The sequence below is a fragment of the Rhincodon typus genome, chromosome 10 (assembly GCF_021869965.1).
Source record: "Rhincodon typus isolate 14 chromosome 10, sRhiTyp1.1, whole genome shotgun sequence".
Lineage (NCBI taxonomy): Eukaryota > Metazoa > Chordata > Chondrichthyes > Orectolobiformes > Rhincodontidae > Rhincodon > Rhincodon typus.
The window spans coordinates 72204282-72223592 of record NC_063341.1 but is presented as its reverse complement, the minus strand read 5'-3'; the positions used below and the strand labels follow the sequence as shown (position 1 = coordinate 72223592).

At 44.0% G+C, this 19311-nt stretch overlaps 1 protein-coding gene across 1 annotated transcript in view; it reads left to right on the top strand.

The window, feature by feature from the left end:
- Window positions 1-19311, top strand: part of adgrl4 (adhesion G protein-coupled receptor L4) — a 105702-nt gene that overhangs the window by 41116 nt on the left and 45275 nt on the right. The window contains exons 3-5 of the mRNA XM_048601554.1: window positions 4903-5055; window positions 16527-16597; window positions 18186-18406. Coding sequence (XP_048457511.1) covers window positions 4903-5055; window positions 16527-16597; window positions 18186-18406 — 445 coding nt within the window. The remainder of the gene's footprint in view (window positions 1-4902; window positions 5056-16526; window positions 16598-18185; window positions 18407-19311) is intronic.

Sequence of the window (19311 nt, the reverse complement as noted above, 5' to 3'; positions counted from 1 at the left end):
GGGAGACGGAATACTGGGTGGAGTGGCAGGATTTTCATTATAGGTTAAGTTGACTTCAGTGTCCCAGCAGGGGAAATTGAGGATATCCCATTGAATGCAGTTTAATTTCTGCTTCGCCGTACAAGGGAGGATGTCAGTGAAACTAAACAAATAGTCTTTTTTTTTATTATTTGTTCACAGGATGCTGGCAAGGCCACATTATTGCCCAGCCCACAATCCCCAATCACCTTGCGATGTAAAAAGGATTGGCTCACTTCAAAAAAGCTTTTTTTTTTGACAGGACAATAGTGTTAATCAGCGATGTTTAGTTTTCTCACAGTGAAAATGGGCCTCAGAAAAAGAAAACAGACAGGAGGCTCCAATCTCCAGCTTGAAGAACTGCAACCTCAGGAAATGCCACCTCTTCCCCAATGGCAACTGCCTGTGGGCCCATAGAATGGTGCAATCCCAGAATCCCCCTGATACTACCCAGCAGTCTCCTGGGAACTCCATGCTGGCAATGAGATGGTTTCAGACACACTCCCAGGGTTCCTGTCAAACAACAACTTAGTGGCAAATGCAGCAGTTTTCTAAGAGCTGGTTGCAACCCAAAGAGGAAAAATATATAATTATCTTAGCAGGGAGAAATTTTATTCGCTTTCAGCAATGGAAGGTACGGGCTGTCTGAAAAATAGTCATTCCGGCCTTGAATCATTAACTCTGCTTTCTCACCACGGATGCTGCCAGACCTGAGTGTTTTCCTAGCAATTTCTGTCTTTGTTTCAGATCATAGGATTCCTACAGAACAGAAAGAGACCATTCAGTCCACTGATTCTGTACTGATCCTCTGAAGAGAATCTCACCCAGACCTACTCCCCACCCTATCTGTGTAATCCTGTATTTTTCTTGGCTAAACCACCTGTCCCGTTCATCCCTCATCACTGTGGGCAATTTAGAATGGCTTGTCCACCTAACCTGCACATCGTTGCTCCGGAAACCGGAGCAAACCCACGCAGACACAGGAAGAATGTGCAAACTCCACAGGGACAGACACCCGAGGCTGGAATCGAACCTGGATCCCAGGCACTGTGAGGCAGCAGTGCCAACGACTGAGCCTCCATACAGCCCTAGATCTCTGGCATCCAGAGTTCTTTGTTTTAGTTTATGCCCTTGACATTTGATAACATTACCAAGGCAGAATTCTCCATTCTCAACATCTTAGGGGTGGACATTGACCTGAAACTGAACTGGACCAGCCGCATACATATTGCAGCCACAAGGGCAGGTCAAAGGTTGGAAATTTCTGCGGTGTGTAATTCACTTCCTGACTCACCAAATCCTATTGACCATTTACAAATTATAACTCAGGACTTTGCTGCAATAACTTCCACTTGCCTGAATCAGTGGAGATCCTCTCAAGATATAGAGCTCCACCTAGACAAAGCAGCACACGGGATTAACACCCCGTCAGCCAATTTAAACATTCACTCCCTCCACCACTGATGCAAATTGGCAGCAGTATGTATCACCTACAAGGTGCACAGCAGTGACTCACCAAAAACCTCTTCCATGGCACCTGCCAAAGCCCTGACCTCTACCCCCGAGAGGGACAAGGGCAGCAGATGTGTGGAAACACCACTATTGTACAAGGTAATGGTACTGAAAAGGTTAATGTTGGAGACTGCATTAATCTCCCCTGATCTGAGGATATCACGCAGTGGAACAGCTCAGTAAAACACTCCAGTGGAGGCAGACACATTATCTCCGGATCCTGTCAGTCTTTCTAACTTTAGTCATTGAGTCATAGAGATACATAGCACGGAAACAGACCCTTCGGTCCAACTCGTCCATGTCGATCAGATATCCTATGTAAATCTAGCCCCATTTGCCGGCATTTAGTCCATATACCTCTAAACCCTTCCTATTCACGTACCTATCCAGATGTCTTTAAAATGTTGTAATTGTTCCAGCCTCCATCACTTTCTCTGGCAGCTCACACATGCCTGACCCACTGCATGAAAAAGTTGCCACTTAAGTCCCGTTTAAATCGTTCCCCTCTCACCTTAAACCTATGCCCTCTAGTTTTGGACTCCCCTATCCTAGGGAAAAGACCTTGTCTCTTCACTTTATCCATGCCCTTCATGATTTTATTGACCTCTATAAGGTCACCCCTCAGCCTCCAACACTCCAGGGAAAATGACTCCTGTCAATTTAGCCTTTCCCTATTGCTCAAACCCTCCAACTCTGGCAACATCCTCTTAAATCTTTTCTGAATCCTTTCAGGTTTCACAACATCTTTCCTATGACAGGAAGACCAGAACTGAAACTAGATCCAACTTGGACCTGTTTCAATCGTATAATAAACTACATCTTGTTCTGTCTCTTTTTAAGACACAATGATGTATCTTCTACCACAACTAACCAGATAGATCATTAAGCTCAGGTAATATCATATCATAACAGGTTGATTAGAAATATCTCCATGCAGGCTATGATGTACTGTATAGAATTCAGTCATGATAGATTGATAACATTAAAAGTGAAAGGTTCTTGTGGTGCAGTCATAATGTCCTCTACCTCTGGGTCCAGAGGCCCGGGCTCAAATCCCACCTACTCCATAATATGTCTGAACAGGTTAATTTAGAAACTGCTCAAGAAACTTGTCAGGCTCAGCCTACAGATATTTTCCAAATCAACTTGCTCAGGGACATTATGTCACACCTCTGGAGCAGATAAGAATTGAACCCAGGGATCCTAGTTCAGCTGTAAGAGCACTACCACTGCACCACAAGGGTCGCAGCCAAGCAATGTTATCCCCAACTTAGAATATGGTGGTATATCATAACATGTCCCACCAGCTAATAACTGGAACTCCCTCTCCTACATCACATGGAATGCAGTAGTTCCAGAAGACAACGCAATTAGGGATGAGCACTAAAATCTAGACTGGCCAGTGATGCCCATGCCCTGTGAAGGAATAAAACTACTTCCCCTAGTCTGATTTGTGTCAGGTTTAGGTTCAGGAACATGAAGCTAATCCTATTTTGTTTCAGATCCCTGAGGGAAAACACTGTCCAATAAGTTTCAGGGATGAACAGAGATTGGACAGACTGGGGTTGTTTTCCTTGGAGCAGAGGAGTCTGAGAGGGAATATGATTGAGATGTATAAAATTATGAGGGATATAGATAGGGTAGACAGGAAGAAACTTTTGCTCTTGATGGAGGAATGAATGACAAGGGGGGTCATTGATTTAAGGTAAGGGGCAGAAGGTTTGGAGGAGATGTGAGGAATGATTTTTTCACCCAGAGGGTAGTGGGAATCTGGGACTCACTGCCTTTAATAGTGGAAGAGGCAGAAACCCTCATAACTTTGAAGGTGTATTTAGATGTGCTTCATTGGAATAACTTAATTATTTCTTTCATACATTTTGCTGACTTGGTGAAGTCAAAGAGGTCTACAAGCATTACTGCACAGTTTCAATAGAAGTGAATTCAATAAACTATGTAAAAGAGCAATCTTGTTCTCAGATATCACATCTTTCAACCTCAGGATAGGTCGACACAGGATACAAGAAGTTAAGTACCAGTAGTTTTTTAATGCTGTTGCCAAGAACAATTCCCCTACCCTCCTCTGGATTGTTGCTGTAAGACCTTTGAAGTCTATCTTATAAGACAAAGACAGCCTTAGCTTTAACATCTCCTCTGGAAGTGAGACTGATATTACAGCCCAGGGTAGTGAGGCTGATAATGCACTTCTACCACTGTGGTCCTAAAAATACAGTCCCAAACACTTTCTCGAACCAAAAGGCTGGGAATGCAAGGCCCATCTCAGAGGCTTGAGCACAAAAATTGTGGTTAACATTCCCGTCTAAAAAGTAATGATGAGCCATTAAACCAAAGGTGCAATCTGTCCTTTCAGATGATCACAGCAGATCACATGGCTTTATTTTGAAGAAGAAAAGTGAGTTAATCCCATGGTCCTAGCCAATACCTACCCTTCAATCTCCAAAAACAGACTGTCTGGTTATTACCATATTGCGTTATGTTGTGGACTCTTTCTGCCAGGTATTGAATCACAGAATCCCTATTGTGCAGATCAAGGCCATTCAGCCTGCATAACCCTCCAAAGAGCTTATCACACAGACCCACTCTCTCCCCATTCCTCACATTTACCATGGCCAATCAACCTAGCCTACACATCCTTGGACGCTATGGGGCAATTTAGCACGGCCAATCCACCTAACCTACACGTCTTTGGATTGCGGGAAGATACAGAGCACCCAGCAAAAACAGAGAGAAATGTACAAACCCCACAGTCACGCAAGTCTGGAATCAAAGCCAGGTCCTTGGTGCTGTGAGGCAGCAGTGCTAACTGCAGAGCCACCATGCCATTGGTTGCCTGGTTTTCTATGATAACACAGAGACACTTCTTAAATTCTCTACTTGAAGGAAGGTCTGACCCATCGTACTGTCATCTCCAGCATGGATGGGGCAAGGACTCAGGCCTCAATTCCAGTCCAACTCTTGCAGGAATCAAACCCCTTGCTATTGGCAACAGTTTGATCCATGCTGTTCACCCAGCCAACTGAGCCAATTCCAGGAATTTAAGTTGCTATGGCAACATACACATGATGTAGCCTGGAGCGATGGAAAATCATGGTAGAATGCCCAATATTCTTCCTACCACATGGTTGACCAGAAATCTCACCTGCTCTTCCTGTATCCCACTGGCATATACTGGAAGACTTTTTTCAGATTGATACTCGACCTGTTTGGACATGTTACCTTCCTTGGCCTGAAGCAAAACTTCAAAGTACCGAGACTATGCTTCCCGAAACATTGCATTAGTTGTCACACAGTATTAATGTGAGTTTTTCCTCTTCTTGATGATGGCTTTAATGACAGGTAATGTTTCTATTGCAGATGACGATGAGTGCCAGAACGCAACTTTGACATGTGGACAGAATGCAACCTGCACTAACACTTATGGGAGTTATTACTGCACGTGCGTGGAAGGCTACGAGTCCTCAGAACATAAGAAAAAGTTTACTCCAAATGATGGCACCACGTGCCAAGGTACAAACAGCAAATTGAGCAAATGTCAGACCGCATTTAATTGTAAAAACCGTACTCAAAGGAAAAGGTGCAATATCGGGAGGCGATGGCCTAGTGGTATTATCACTGGACTGTTAATCCAGAGACCCAGATAACATTCTGGGGACCCCAGGTTCGAATCCCGCCATGGCAGATGGTGGAATTTGAATTCAATAAAATATCTGGAATTAAGAGTCTAATGATGACCATGAATCGATTGTTGGAAAATACCCATCTGATTCACTAATGTCCTTTAGGGAAGGAAACTGCCATCCTTACCTGGTCTGGCCTACATGTGACTCCAGACCCACATCAATGTGGTTGACTCTTAGGGATGGGCAATAAATGTTGCCTAGCCAGCAACGTCCTTATTCCATTAACAAGTAAAGGGGGAAAAAAAAAAAATCTGAAAATTTGCAACATAAATTAGACACACTGAAACACAAGAAACCAGATGAGGAGTAAACCAGAGAGATTGTCAAACCAGATCACCATTCAACTTTCATTGTCAGCTTTCCTGTTCCTCTGATGCTGCCTGGCCTGCTATGTTCACGCAGCTCCACACCTTGTTATCTCAGACTCCAGTATTGGCAGTTCCTACCATCTCTCATCATTCAGTATGATCTTGGTCTTCAATTCTACTTTCCCCCAATTCCCCATTTCTCTTAACTCCCCGAGAAATCAAAATTCTGTTTGCCTCAACTTAAATATCATAAAAGATGAAGCAATACAACCCTCTGAGGCAGTAAAAAATTCAAAAACATCACAATCCTTCAAGTGAGGTGTGGCAGGGTCAGAAGAGTCTAGTATGGAGAATAAATACAGGGTAGGGGGTTTTAGTTGTGACGGGCAGGCTTGGAGGGCCAAAGGGCCTGTTCCTGTACTGTAATTTTCTTTGTTCTTTGTTTTTTGTTCTTTATACACCCAACAGGACGAGTGGCCTGTGTCTCTGCTGTACACTTGGAGTCATATTAGAGAATTGATGGGTCAAGTCAGAACTTTTTCTTTATCACAACTCTAAATGATCAATCCTTTCTCCTGAGGCTGCGCTCCATGGTCTAGATTTACTGACCACTGTCAAATCTGTTAAATTTTCTCACGCTCCTTCAGAATATTGTATGGTTCAATGAGATTACCTCCCGTTCCTTCAGTTTATTCAGCCTGTTGTGACTGTATCAGGCCTGTGGAAACGCATACCTTACCCATCATCTCTGGGTAAGAACATTTCTCCTGAGTTCCCTGTTGGATTTAGCAGCCAGTGTCTTATATTTATGACCTTTTGTTGTGGATGGAAATATCTTCTCTAAATCCCCTTTGTAATATGAAAGAACTCTATCAGGCATTTTCTGAACATATGAAAATTTTAAAAAAGGGTGTAGATTGGCGATTCAGCCCATTAGGTTTTAAGAGCCTCTGCATTCCTACCTAGGTTTCTGTCAGCAGCTAACTTGGAAATATTATGTTTGGTCCCCAAATCATTCATAGCGATAGGGAACAGCTGGAGACCAAACACTAATCTTTGCAGTGGTACACTGGTCACAGTCTCCCACCCTGAGAGTAATCTGTTTATTCCTACTCTTTGCTTTCAATCGAATAATCAATTCTCAAACCATGCCAGGACATTACCCCCAATCCCATCTGTTCTAATTCTGCTTTCTAACTTCCTGTGCAGGATATTATCAAAAGCCTTCTGAAAATCCAATGCACCACATTCACTGCACCCCCCCAACCCCTACTTATCTATTCTGCTCATTATATCCTTAAGAATCTCCAATGGGTTTGTAAAACTTGGAACCAAACCTTCTGAAGAGTGGCAATCACAGTTGGATTGCCACAAAGCTCCTTTTTTCTTGCCCTATTGCAGGACTCCAAATTTTCAGAGCAAACATCCAATTTGGACTTCTTTAGAATTGCAGAGTGTAGTTGATAACGGAAGCATTGCGGAGGTGCAGGATCAGCATTAGACGTCCCCTTTTTACAGGTATAACTGGTGGGTTCACGGATCCAAAATATCTTATAACAAGTAAATCAGCGTGGGAGTAAGATGACAGATGGTTGAATGAAATGGTTAGAATCATAGAAGTCCTACAAGTGCAGATGGAAGGCATTTAGCCCATCAAGTCTGCACTGACCCTCTGAAAAGCATCCCACCACCACCACCACCCCCACCAACCCCCGACTACCACCAACCCACTTACCGTATCCCTGTAATCCTGTACTTTCCACGGCTAATTCACTTAGCCTGCACATCCCTGGACACTATGGGCAGTTTCGCATGGCCAAGCCACCCTAACCTGCACATCTTTGGACTGTGGGAGGAAAAACACGCAGACAAGAGGAGAATGTGCAAACTCCACACAGTCACCCGAGGCTGGAATCAAACCCAGGTCTCTGACTGGCTGAGGCAATACTGTTTGGATAAAATGGTCGGTGGGTGAGAAAGGAGGCACATCAGTGGATGAGGAGATGAGGGCAAGTGTGTGGATGCCTTGCAGGATGGCAGGTGAGTGATGGGTATGTTAGCAGTTTACTGGAGGGGATAGAGTAACACGTAGATGAGGGAGTAGGTTAGCAGGTAGATAGGTGAGGGGGGTGCTATGTAGGATTGATTCAGAGTGGTCAGAGGAAGATAGTCACGCCACATGGGGTCAGAGCAGGTGAAGATCGGGGGTGCTGTGGGGACGGTTGTGCGTGTGGATGGTCTGTTAGGTTCAGTGTTCAGGCCAGCTCTGACTGGGATATGTGTCAGATCAGGAGGATATCATGCCGAGGCAAGTGTTGGGTTCATGTGATTCAGGATCAGGGGAGATGTGGGGCTGGGAGGGGATTTGGGGCAGCTGTCAGGATCATTGCTGAGTCAGCTGCCGCCTCTGACTTTAGTCTATCATCAAACAGGAGGCCGGGGCAGGATTCTCTTTCTCTGACTTTTCCTCGGCAAGTAGTCAGACAAATAATTTGGAAAGTTCTGAATTTCTGACTCTATCTTAGGGTTAGGAATTATTAATGAGGGTCCCAAATGTGGGCTCATTATCCATCATTAATTGCTCCAACAAATCTTGGTGCAACGCTCTTCGGAGGGTCAGTGCAGCCTCGATGGGCTGAATGGTCTTGACCTGCATTGTAAGGATTCAATTATTCTAATTCCCAGGTATTCCATCTGTTGGGACTGCCATTGGGGCCTGCAGTGCATCTGACAGCGTATATTATGACAATAACCAGCTTCCAATTAGAACACCTTGCCATGACTTCCTCTTCACTATTCCATGCTGACTCCATCCAATCCTACAATAATTTTGTTTTGTCCAGTTATCACATCTTTTATAACTGATATAAGGTGAATAAATCTGTACTTTCCCATTTTCTCTCTCCTGCTTTGCTTAAATGGAGGGGTTTCAGTTGTTATCTTGCCATCTGTAGATGACCTTCCAATAACTACAGAATTTTGCAAGGCGCCACACAGCATCATTATCTCTGTGTAACCACCTCTTCCAACACTCTACAATGTAGATCATCAGCTCAAAGAAATTCTCCTGGGAGTGGACTCTTAATCAACACCAGAACCACGTGGAGGAGATAGCCTCCCAGGGAGAGGACAGGGACACCAAAATGTCAACAGTATTTTGATGACACCAACAAAAGGGCAGAGAATATGCTCAATCCCAGTTGATTAAAAATTAGCAGGCCCCTTTAGCTGCTGTTGCATGATGGTAATTAGCATTTCTGAGACCTCAACCTTCCTTCTTTTGACTCAGTCACTCCTTTAAAAGGACTACCCCCTCCCTGTGTTGTCAGCACTGATCATAGAAGTCCTACAATGTGAAAGCAAGCCATTTGGCCCATCAAGTCCACACCAACCCTCTGAAGAGCATCCCACCCAGACCCACGCCCTTTTCCCCTACATTTCCAATAGCTAATCTAGGCTGGACATATCAGCATGGCACATCCACCTAACCTGCACATCTTTGCTCTATAGGAAGAAGCCACAACACCCAGGGCAACACCACATAGACACAGGGAGAACATGCAAACTCCACACAGAGAGTCACCTGAGGGTGGAATCGAACCCAGGTCCCTGGCACTGTGAGGCAGCAGTGCTAACCACTGAGCCACCATGCCACTGACACGAAAGGTGTATCTTTATCACAGGAGCTGCATTGGCCAAGAAGGTGACACACTGCCAACACCCTAGACCAAGCATGAATTGGCGAAACAAGTCTTCCCCATGTAGTTCAGTGAGTTATGGATTCAAGCCCATCACGAAAAGTATTTCTACTATTAGCAGCATCAGTGGGCAGTGGGCAATGATATTTATTATCATCTTTTTATTCATCCATAGGACATAGGTGTCATAGACTAGGCCATCATTTATTGTCCATCCCTAGAACATAGAATCGCTACAGTGCAGAAAGAGGCCATTCAACACATTAAGTCTGCACTGACCCTCTGAAGAGAATCCCACACAGACCCGACCCCCACCATTCCATCCCCGTACCCCTGCATTTACCATGGCTACTCCACCTAGCCTACACATCCCAGAACACGACAGAGAAATTTAGCATGGCCAATCCACCTAAACGACACACCTTTGGGCTGTGAGAGGAAACCAGAGCACCTGGCATAAAACCACACAGACACAGGGAGAATGTGCAAACTCCACAGAGACGGTCGCCCGATGCTGGATTCAAACCCACATCCCTGCTGCTGTGAGGCAGCAATGCCAAGTATTGTGCCACCATGCCATTCCAGAGGGCAATTAGGAGTCAACAACATTGCTGTAGGTGTGGAGTCACACACAGCCAGACTGGGTAATGGTGGTAGATTTTATTCCCGCAAGGACGTTAGTGAACCAGATGGGTTTTAATGACAATTGGCAATAGTTACACGGTCACCATGAGGCTAATGTTTTATTTACTTACATGACAGCAATGTGCAATTTCCAGCATAAATCACAGCCCACAAAATATTACTTTATCAGTATAATAGGAGAATTCAGGAATTCTCTCAACTGGAGGGAGCTGTTGGAGTTTGAAGACGAAGATCAATGATTTTTTTCTAAGGGTGCCAAATTGATCCAAAGTCAAGGACATGAGGCTAAAATCCAGATCTATCTTCATCTATTGGGATGGTGGGGCAGGCCAGATGGACTGAATGATATTCTCCTGATCCTGGTGCTACAAGGTTACTCATGTTGAAGAATCTTTCACCATTTCATGCTCACAATGGGCCTGAGGAATTAAATTGCAGCTAGTTGTCTTGCCCACATCAAGGATGAAACAAGTCTTCAGTAACAGTGTGAACAGGTCACCCAACACCAGTGCGAGTAAAGATGGGCAGTGCGATGTAATAGTTACCCATACATTATTGTGCATTGTGTGGGAAAAGCAGACTCAAGGAGCCAAATGGCTTACACCTGTCATAGAGCCATGGAGACGTACAGCATGGAAACAGACCCTTCAGTCCATCTTGTCCATGCTGACCAGATATCCTAAACTAATCTAGTCCCATTTGCCAGCATTTGGCCCATATCCTTCTAAATCCTTCCTATTCACATACCCATCCACATGCCTTTTAAATGTTGTAATTGTGCCAGCCTCCACTACCTCTTCTGGCAGCTCATTCCATACACGCACCGCCCTCTGCCTGAAAAAGTTGCCCCTTAGGTCCCTTTTAAATCTTTCCCCTCTCACCTTAAACCTATGCCCTCTGGTTTTGAACTCCCCTACCCTGGGAAAAAAGACCTTGACCATTCACCCTATCCATGCCTGTCATGATTTAATAAACTTCTATAAGATCACCCCACAGTCTCTGACTCTCCAGGGAAAATAGCCCCAGCCTATTCAGCCTCTCCCTATAGCTTAAACATTCCAACCCTGGCAACATCCTTGTAAATCTTTTCTGAAATCTTTCAAGCTTGGACTTGGTCCCACAGCCAGTGTTTCATTTTCCGGAATGGATATACTTAAAGGCTCTCCAAACCTGCATTCCCTGCTGATCGTACAAGGGAAAGGAGGGAAGCGGATAAGGATAGCCTCCCTTATGTTGGATAATAGATGTTTCACTGTACTGAGTATACCAGCTGTGAGTATTCTAAAGGCATCACACTTCTGGCCTTGATGTGGAGGTGCTGGTGTTGGACTGGGCTGGACAAGGTCAGAAATCATACAACACCGGGTTATAGTCCAACAGGTTTATTTGAAAACACATGCTTTCGGAGCCTCAATCCTTCTTCAGGTGTTAGTGTGAGAGGTGGTATCAGACACAGAATTTATAAGTAAAAGATCAAAGGGTCACACCATTGATGAGGATGTACTAAACAAACCCAAGATGCTGATAAATTTTTTATCAATTAGAAGGTTTTAATTGATTTATACTCATATGTAAATCCCCAAATTCCTTTTAAGTCGTGGTCCTAAGAGAATTAAAGGTTTTGTGGTGTAAAGAAGAGGTGATATTTGAGGTCAGACAATGCATGTTAGATGTGAGGCCTTGTTTAGACTCTGTTTGTGTTTTAGTTTGGAGTCAGACTGGTTTTACTTCTAAAGTAGGAATTTATAAAACCCCAGATTGACCGACTATCTATAAATTGTGTGCTTTTTGAACAAAATAAAATGTATCTGCAAATACAAATTCACCCCATAGATTCGTGTATGAGTGTGTGTGTTAGTGTGTGAGGGAGAGAGAGTGTGGTGGGGGGAGGAGAGAGAGTGTGTGTGTTGTGTATGTGTTTGTGTGTTGTGTGGGAGAGAGAGAGAGTGTGTGTGTATGGGAGAGACAGAGTGTGTGTGTGAGGGGGAGAGATAGAGTGTGTGTGTGTGTATGTGTGTGTATGTGAGGGTGAAAGAGTGTGTGTTGTGTGTGTGTGTGGGAGAGAGATGGAGTGTATGTGTGAGTGAGTATGTGTGTATGTATGCGTGTGTGAGAGTGTATAGTGTGACGTACTCCAAGGCGGACTTTGGGATACACAGCAACGCAGAGTCGCTGAGCAGAGGCTGATAGCCAGGTTCGGTCCCCATGAGGACGGCCTCAACCAGGATCTTGTGTTCATGTCGCACCACAGGTGACCCCACCGCACTATTACACTCTCACACACACATTCACAGACAAGCATACATACACACACTCACTCACTCACACACACTCACACAAACACGCACACACAAATCTATGGGGTGAATTTGTATTTGCAGATACATTTTATTTTGTTCAAAAAGCACACAGTTTATATACAGTCAGTCAATCTGGCGTTCTATAAATTCGTACTTTAGAAATAAAACCAGTCTGACTCCAAAATAAAACACAAACAGATTATAAACAAGGCCTCACACCTAACATACATTGTCTGACCTAAAATGTCACCTCTTCTTTACGCTAATAAAACCTTTAGTTCTCGCAGGACAGTGACTTGAAAGGAATTGGGGGATTTACATATACATATTAATCAATTAGAACCTTCTAATTGATTAAAGATTTAACAGCATCTTAGGTTTGTTTAGTACATCCTCATCAATGATGTGAGCCTTTGATCTTTTACTTATAAATTCTATGTCTGATACCACCTCTCTCACTAACACTTGAAGAAGGACTGAGGCTGTGGAAACTTCTAACCCTGGCATAGATGTAGAAACTTGTGAAAAAAAAAGCCCATTTTGAAAATTCGCAGTAAATAATTGATTTTCGCTGCTCGGAACGTGGTAGAAAGTGAGTTAAATATGTGATTTTAAAAAAAGGGATGCTGTTTGCTGTACACGGTATGAATTTTATAGACATTGATGAATGTAGTGGAGATTCTGCTAGGGGCTGTGGTGCCCATACTCCCTGCCAGAACAGAATTGGAAGATTTTATTGCTCCTGTTTTAGTGGATTTCAAATACCTTCAGGGATTTCGACTTTCAAAACGAAGCCCAATTCTACCCACATCATCTGTGAAGGTCTGTTATTACAGTGAATGGAAAAAAAATCTTACGACGAAAATAATTAATCTAGAATCTGGATGAACTAGTTATCAATCTTTTTGGAGCTAATTTGGCACACTTGTTTCAAGAGTGAACACAAGGGATGTGGGGATGGGGTGAAGGGGCAGAGAGGGAAAGAAGTGGAAAGGGGGTTACCTGTATAAGACGGGGCGAGGGGAAGGGTGAAGGGGAAAGGGGAGTGCAAGAGGAGGAGAAATAAGAAGGAGAGAAGGTGAGAGTCATATATGGGTCACTTCATGCTCAAAGTGGGCAAAGCAGATTAGGATGCTCATTTTCCTATTCTAATCGGAAGAGTCTTTTGACTAAGCGATGTGAAGTTTATTCCATAACGCCAACTCTAGAGACTGTATGGAGCATCTCTGTCTTGCACATGATCCTTCTTTACACTGACTGACTCTCCACGGCATCATCATAGAGGGTGGTTGCTCACTGCATTCAATGCTGTATTTCAGACCCAGCAGGAAGGAGGGAGAAGGAAGAGGATTGAGAGAAAAGGGGGAGGGGAGGGGAGGAGAAGGCAGGAGCAGAGGGGAGGAAAAATATAACAGAAGGAAGGGAGGTGGGGGAAGAGAGCATTTAAGTACCAATCCAAAGAGTTAACCACATGATCCCAATTGTTGTTTCAGTGCTGGCAGTGTGCTACTTTGTCAGAGATCTCGCCCTTGTGTTAAGGTTATTATACTGAGGGTCGATTTGGAAGAACCTGCATAATTTTTTAAAGGGCAGAGAGATTGCCCTCCATTCTGGGCCAATACCTCTCCCCTACACAGTGTAGGGTCATAGAATCCCTACAATGTGGAAGCAGGCCATTTCGTCCATTGAATCCACAATGACATTTGAAAGACCATCCCACACAGACCCATCCTACCCCTGTAATCCTGCATTTCCCATAACTAACCCACCTAGCCTATACATCCCTGAACTCTATGGCCAATCCATCTAACCTACACATCTTTGGCCTGTGACAGGTAGAGCAAACACATGGAAAATGTGTAAACTCCACACAGACTGTCGCCCCTGGGTAGAATCGAACCTAGGTCCCTGGTGCTGTGAGACAGCAGTGCTAACCACTGTGCTACTGTGCCACCCAAAAAACAATGCATTGATAAACAGAGAAAGCTGGAGAAACTCCACAGGTCTGGCAGTAACTGGGGAGAGAGAAACAGAGGGAACATTTTGAGTCCAGTATGACTCTTCTTCAGAACTAGTAAGAAATTTTTAAAATATTATGCATTCATGGATTGTGGGCATCACTGGCTATGCTAGAATTTATTGCCCATCCTCTAATTGCATGAGAGAAGGTGGTGGTGAGCTGCCTTCTTGAATTGCACCAATGCATTGTGGTGTAGAGACAGCCGCAGTGCTGTTAAGGAGGGATTTTGACTCGGTAGCAGTGAAGGAACAACGACATGTTTTCAAGTTGGTATGACATGTGGCTTGGAGGGGAACTCGAATGTGGAGGTTTTGATGACACCCTCTGTGATTTGATAAGGTGTTACATGGAACCCCAGGACCAGAAATTCGTTCAAGTCAAAGTTCAGGACTAAAGTGTCCACCATTTGCCTTAAACAGCAGATCGAAAGCTGGCCTGAGATTAGACGTCAGGCATTATTAGTACCATTCAGGGCCATCACTGGCACATAGTCAGGCCAGTTGTCTGTGTAAATAATCACCTTAGTTGAAGCTATTGCCTCACTGAAGGTAAATCTCAAAGTGGGGACTTGGAACATCAATGGAAAGGGAGGTCAGTACTCCTGTACCATCAGCTCCTCAGGAACATGTTTTTAAATGCTTTTAAAAATGAAGGTTCATCATGTTTTTGGCTGTTTAGGCAAATAAGTTCAACACCACTAAAGTCAATGAGCTGGTCTTTGTCACATTGCTGCCTGTGTAAGATGTTGCAATGTGCCAATAGACGGCTGTGTTTCCTACATTGCAACGCATTAATGGCTTCTTCATTTGCTGTAAAGCCCTTGGACATGTCTACTTGTCTTGAAGGGTGCTATGCAAATGCAATTCTGAAATGAGGAGGAATTTCTTAAGCCAGTGGGTGGTGAATCTGTGGAACCTTTTGCTGTAGAAAGCTGCAGAGCCCAAGTTATTTACTGTATTTAAGACAGAGATAGATAGCTACTTGATTAGTAAGGGGATCAAGGGTTATGGGGAGAAGGCAGGAGAATGAGGTTAAGAAACATATCATCTATGATTAAATGGTGCAGCAGATTCAATAGGCTGAATGGTGTAATTCTGCTTAAGGTCTTTCTTTGAAGTGCTGCACCATATATGGGCAGGGCTTTGAAAAGTGGTGTTCAGTATCATCTGAAACTATGGGGTCACAAGTTCCAAGACATCAGTGAATGTCAGGGAGCTGATGCAGCCCCCACCTGTACCCCCTCACCATCAGGATGCCCTGCTGCTGGGTGATAGAACAAGAGCTGGAAAGTGAGATCTGGCAGAATTAATGTGATGTTCAGAAGGATTACCATAAATCTTCTCTGGATGAACTCCCCTTGCTCTTCATCCATACTCCTGGGATCTTTCCTGCCCACCTCAGAATAAAACCAGAAGAAAAAGAGGAACAGGCGTGGGCCCTTCAGCCCCTCATGACTGCTGTGCCATTCAATGGGATCATGGCTGATCTGAGACTCCTCATGTCTGCTTTCCTGCCCTTTCCCCATAACTTTGATTCCCTGACTAATAGAACCTAGAATTTCTATAATGTGGAAGCAGGCCATTTGGTCCATCAAGCCCACATCAACTTTCTGAAGGGAATCCCATCCATACCCACCACCCCTATTCTATCCTATCCCTGCATACCTTGGGTAAGTTAAGCATGGCCAATCCACCATCGAGCACGCAGAGAAAACCCTTGCAGACACAAGGAGAACATGCAATCTCCACACAGAGAGTTGCCCAAGGCTGGGTTTGAACCTGCATTCTTGGCACTGTGTGCTAGCCCCTCAATAATCCATCATAGGTGAGGCCTCAGTTTAGCATCAGAGTGGTATCTGTCAATCATACAACATTCCCTCAGTGCTGCATTAGAACAACAGCCTGGACTATGTACTCAAATCTAACTCAGAATGCTGGTCTAGGTGGCCATAGCAGATACCCGGGAATGAGCTGAAATCATTTTCCTCCTGCAGTGATTTCCGTGCTGTTAATCCAATATAAACCGTGTTTGCCGACAAATGAATGAATTTCTGATTGACTGCTGGGCTACTGGGTGCATTGCCCTGATAGATGCATCAACTACAAGATTCACATTTTGAAAGTTTGAATTTCGTAATCAAATTGTAGTCAAGGTTGTTAAGCGATGGCTGATTTATTACTTACATGATAATTATATGTCAAGTGATCAGCATTAGGCAAACTGAATGACAATGACATTGATGGGGACAGTTAAGTCGATAATACAATCTATGTGTTGGACTCACCATGTTTGAAGTTAATGATTTTATTTCTTCACTGCAATTTCAGAGATTCCAGAGACGCCCTGCCATTTAAATAATGAATGTCTTTCTGGAAGGATTAATGATACCTTGCATCAGGTAATGCCACGTCTTGAATACGATTAGAAACCCATGCATTAAAAACAAGGTCCTTTGTGCTTTATAATAAGACAGTATGTGTCGAGCTACCCAAAGTGCAAGCTGCTGTCTTTTTGCAACAAACTCATATTTTAGCAATAAATTGAGATCGAGACAAACACACATCGAATTTGATGAGGCATTCTGAGGGGATTTTTTTTTGATGGCTCAGCTCTTAAAAGGCTAGTTTTGCTGAAGCATGTTTTTTTAAAAATTCTTTAATTTGCCTTTTATTTGAAAATGCAAGGTTGGCATTTATTGCACATCCCTTCTCACCCTGAAGTAAATGATGCTGAGCTGCCCCTGCAATGTTGCAGTCTGTCACAAGAAGGTATACTCTCGATGTTGGCAGGATTTTGGCCCAAGTGACCAGCAGGGGATACTTCTACCGAAGGACATCATGAAGTGGAGATGGTGGTGCTTTATTTTATCCATGTACAGCTCATGGGTATTACTGATGGGGCCAGCATTTATGGTCAACCCTTCATTGACCCTGAGAAGGTGGTGGCGAACAAATGTTTCAAACCGCTGCAGCTTTATACAGCTGCTTTGCACAGCCGAGGTACTTGACCTGTCCGTTCTCCCTGGACTGACCTATCCCCTTCCTAACTCCCTACCTACACTCACCTTTACCGGCTCCATCCCCGCCTCTTCGACCGGTTTGTTTCCTCTCCACCTATCCTCTCCTCTATCCCTCTTCTATCCGCCTCCCACTCTCTCCCTATTTATTTCAGAACCCCCTTCCCCTCCCCCTTTTCTGATGAAGGGTCTAGGCCCGAAACGTCAGCCTCTCTGCTCCTATGATGCTGCTTGGCCTGCTGTGTTCATCCAGCCCTGCACCTTGTTGTCTCAGATTCTCCAGCATCTGCAGTTCCTACTATCTCTGATTCAATGTTCTGAGGACCCAGGTTAAACCCCACCACAGCAGATGGTGGAATTTTAATTCAATATCTGGAATTAAGAAGCTAATGATGACCATGAATTGTCCATTGTAGGGGAATCCCATCTGGTTCACTAATGTCCTTTTAGGGAAGGAAACTACCATCCTTACCTGGTCTGGTCTACATGTGACTCCAGACCCACAGCAAGGTGGTTGACTCCTAACTGCCCTCTGGCCAGCTAAGAATGGGCAATAAATGCTGCCTAGCCAATGGCAACCTCATCCCATGAAAGAATGAAAAAAAATAACTCTGCATCAAAAAGTGCTGTGCCTGATCTGAGAATGCTTGGAGTTGACCGCAAGCCATCCAAAATGGAGCAAAAATTGTCAATTCCCAATATTAACATCCCCCAGTTTGCCGAGTGTATTATGTGAAGGAAAGTAGAATTTACAGCTGATAGAGGTCAAGTCAAATTTGCATTATAATATGCATAATTCATCATTGGAGTGTCATTCAGCAAAGCAGTGGGAGTTCGAGATTGTATTTTTACATGACACTAGTGAGTTAAAAGGTTATTTGTTTTCGTAGGTTTTAAGCAGACTGAGCAGTCTCAGGGCTTGTATCCATGACCTTTCCCTCAGGTGTTTTGTGTCTTCTCCACCCTCTAGCTTGTCTGTTCCATCGTAGCTGGACTGCTGCATTACTTTTTCCTGGCGGCCTTTGCTTGGATGTGCATCGAGGGCATTCACCTTTATCTGATCGTGGTTGGAGTGATTTACAACAAAGGGTTTCTGCACAGAAATTTCTACATCTTCGGATACGGTAGCCCTTTCGTTGTCGTGGGAATCTCAGCAATTCTTGGCTACAAGTACTATGGCACCGATAAAGTGTGAGTACCTGACCAGCAGTGCCTCAGGAACAATAACTTGGATTTAGAGACCATCTTTCACATGGTTAAAACTGTAGTGATAGGAACAAGGTCAGCAAGGGGAACCTCATAGAATAACCTGGTCCAAACAGGGAGCCCTGGCTGACAGATATAAACGAAAGTGTCAGTAGTCCTGCTCGCTCTAAGGAGCAACTCTGAGCTAGCTGGGTCAGTGTCATGTACTGTGCACATGTAAATAAAAGGTGACTTAGTAACGAAATACCAGCCTTTGTGTAAAACCATCCCAAGGCATTTCCTAGGAGGAATGATAAAACATCAATCTAACATCTGATAGTATAATGGAGTAATATAGGCTACATCCCATCAAGAGTTAACTGTCATGGAAGGAAGTGCCAAACACTCGTGATCTAGAGTTGAAAAGGAAACAACAAGGAACGGTACAAGTATTAATATAAATGTTACAATAGAGTATATTTCAGCACACAGTCTTTGACAGTTATTGAAACTACTCCAACCCAACAATACAAAAAAAGATCCATCTCCACCTCTCTCCTCCTCCTGTAAGTCACTCCTTAAAACACACCCTCTTTAATCAAGCCATGTCTTGTATTGTCCGTGGTTGCTTAGTGTCAAGTTCATGTTTAATTATGGTCTCAAAAGTGGCTTTTATTTTTCTTTATTCATTCATGGGATGAGGGTCTTGCTGGCTAGCCCAGCATTTATTGCCCATCCCTAATTGCTCAGAGGGCAGTTATGAGTCAACCACATTGCTGTGGGTCTGGAGTCATGCGTAGGCCAGACCAGATAAGGATGGCAGTTTCCTTCCTTAAAGGACGCTAGTGAACCTTGCGACTTGTACCACATTAAAGGTGCTATGTAAATACAAGCTGTCATTATTGTTTCAG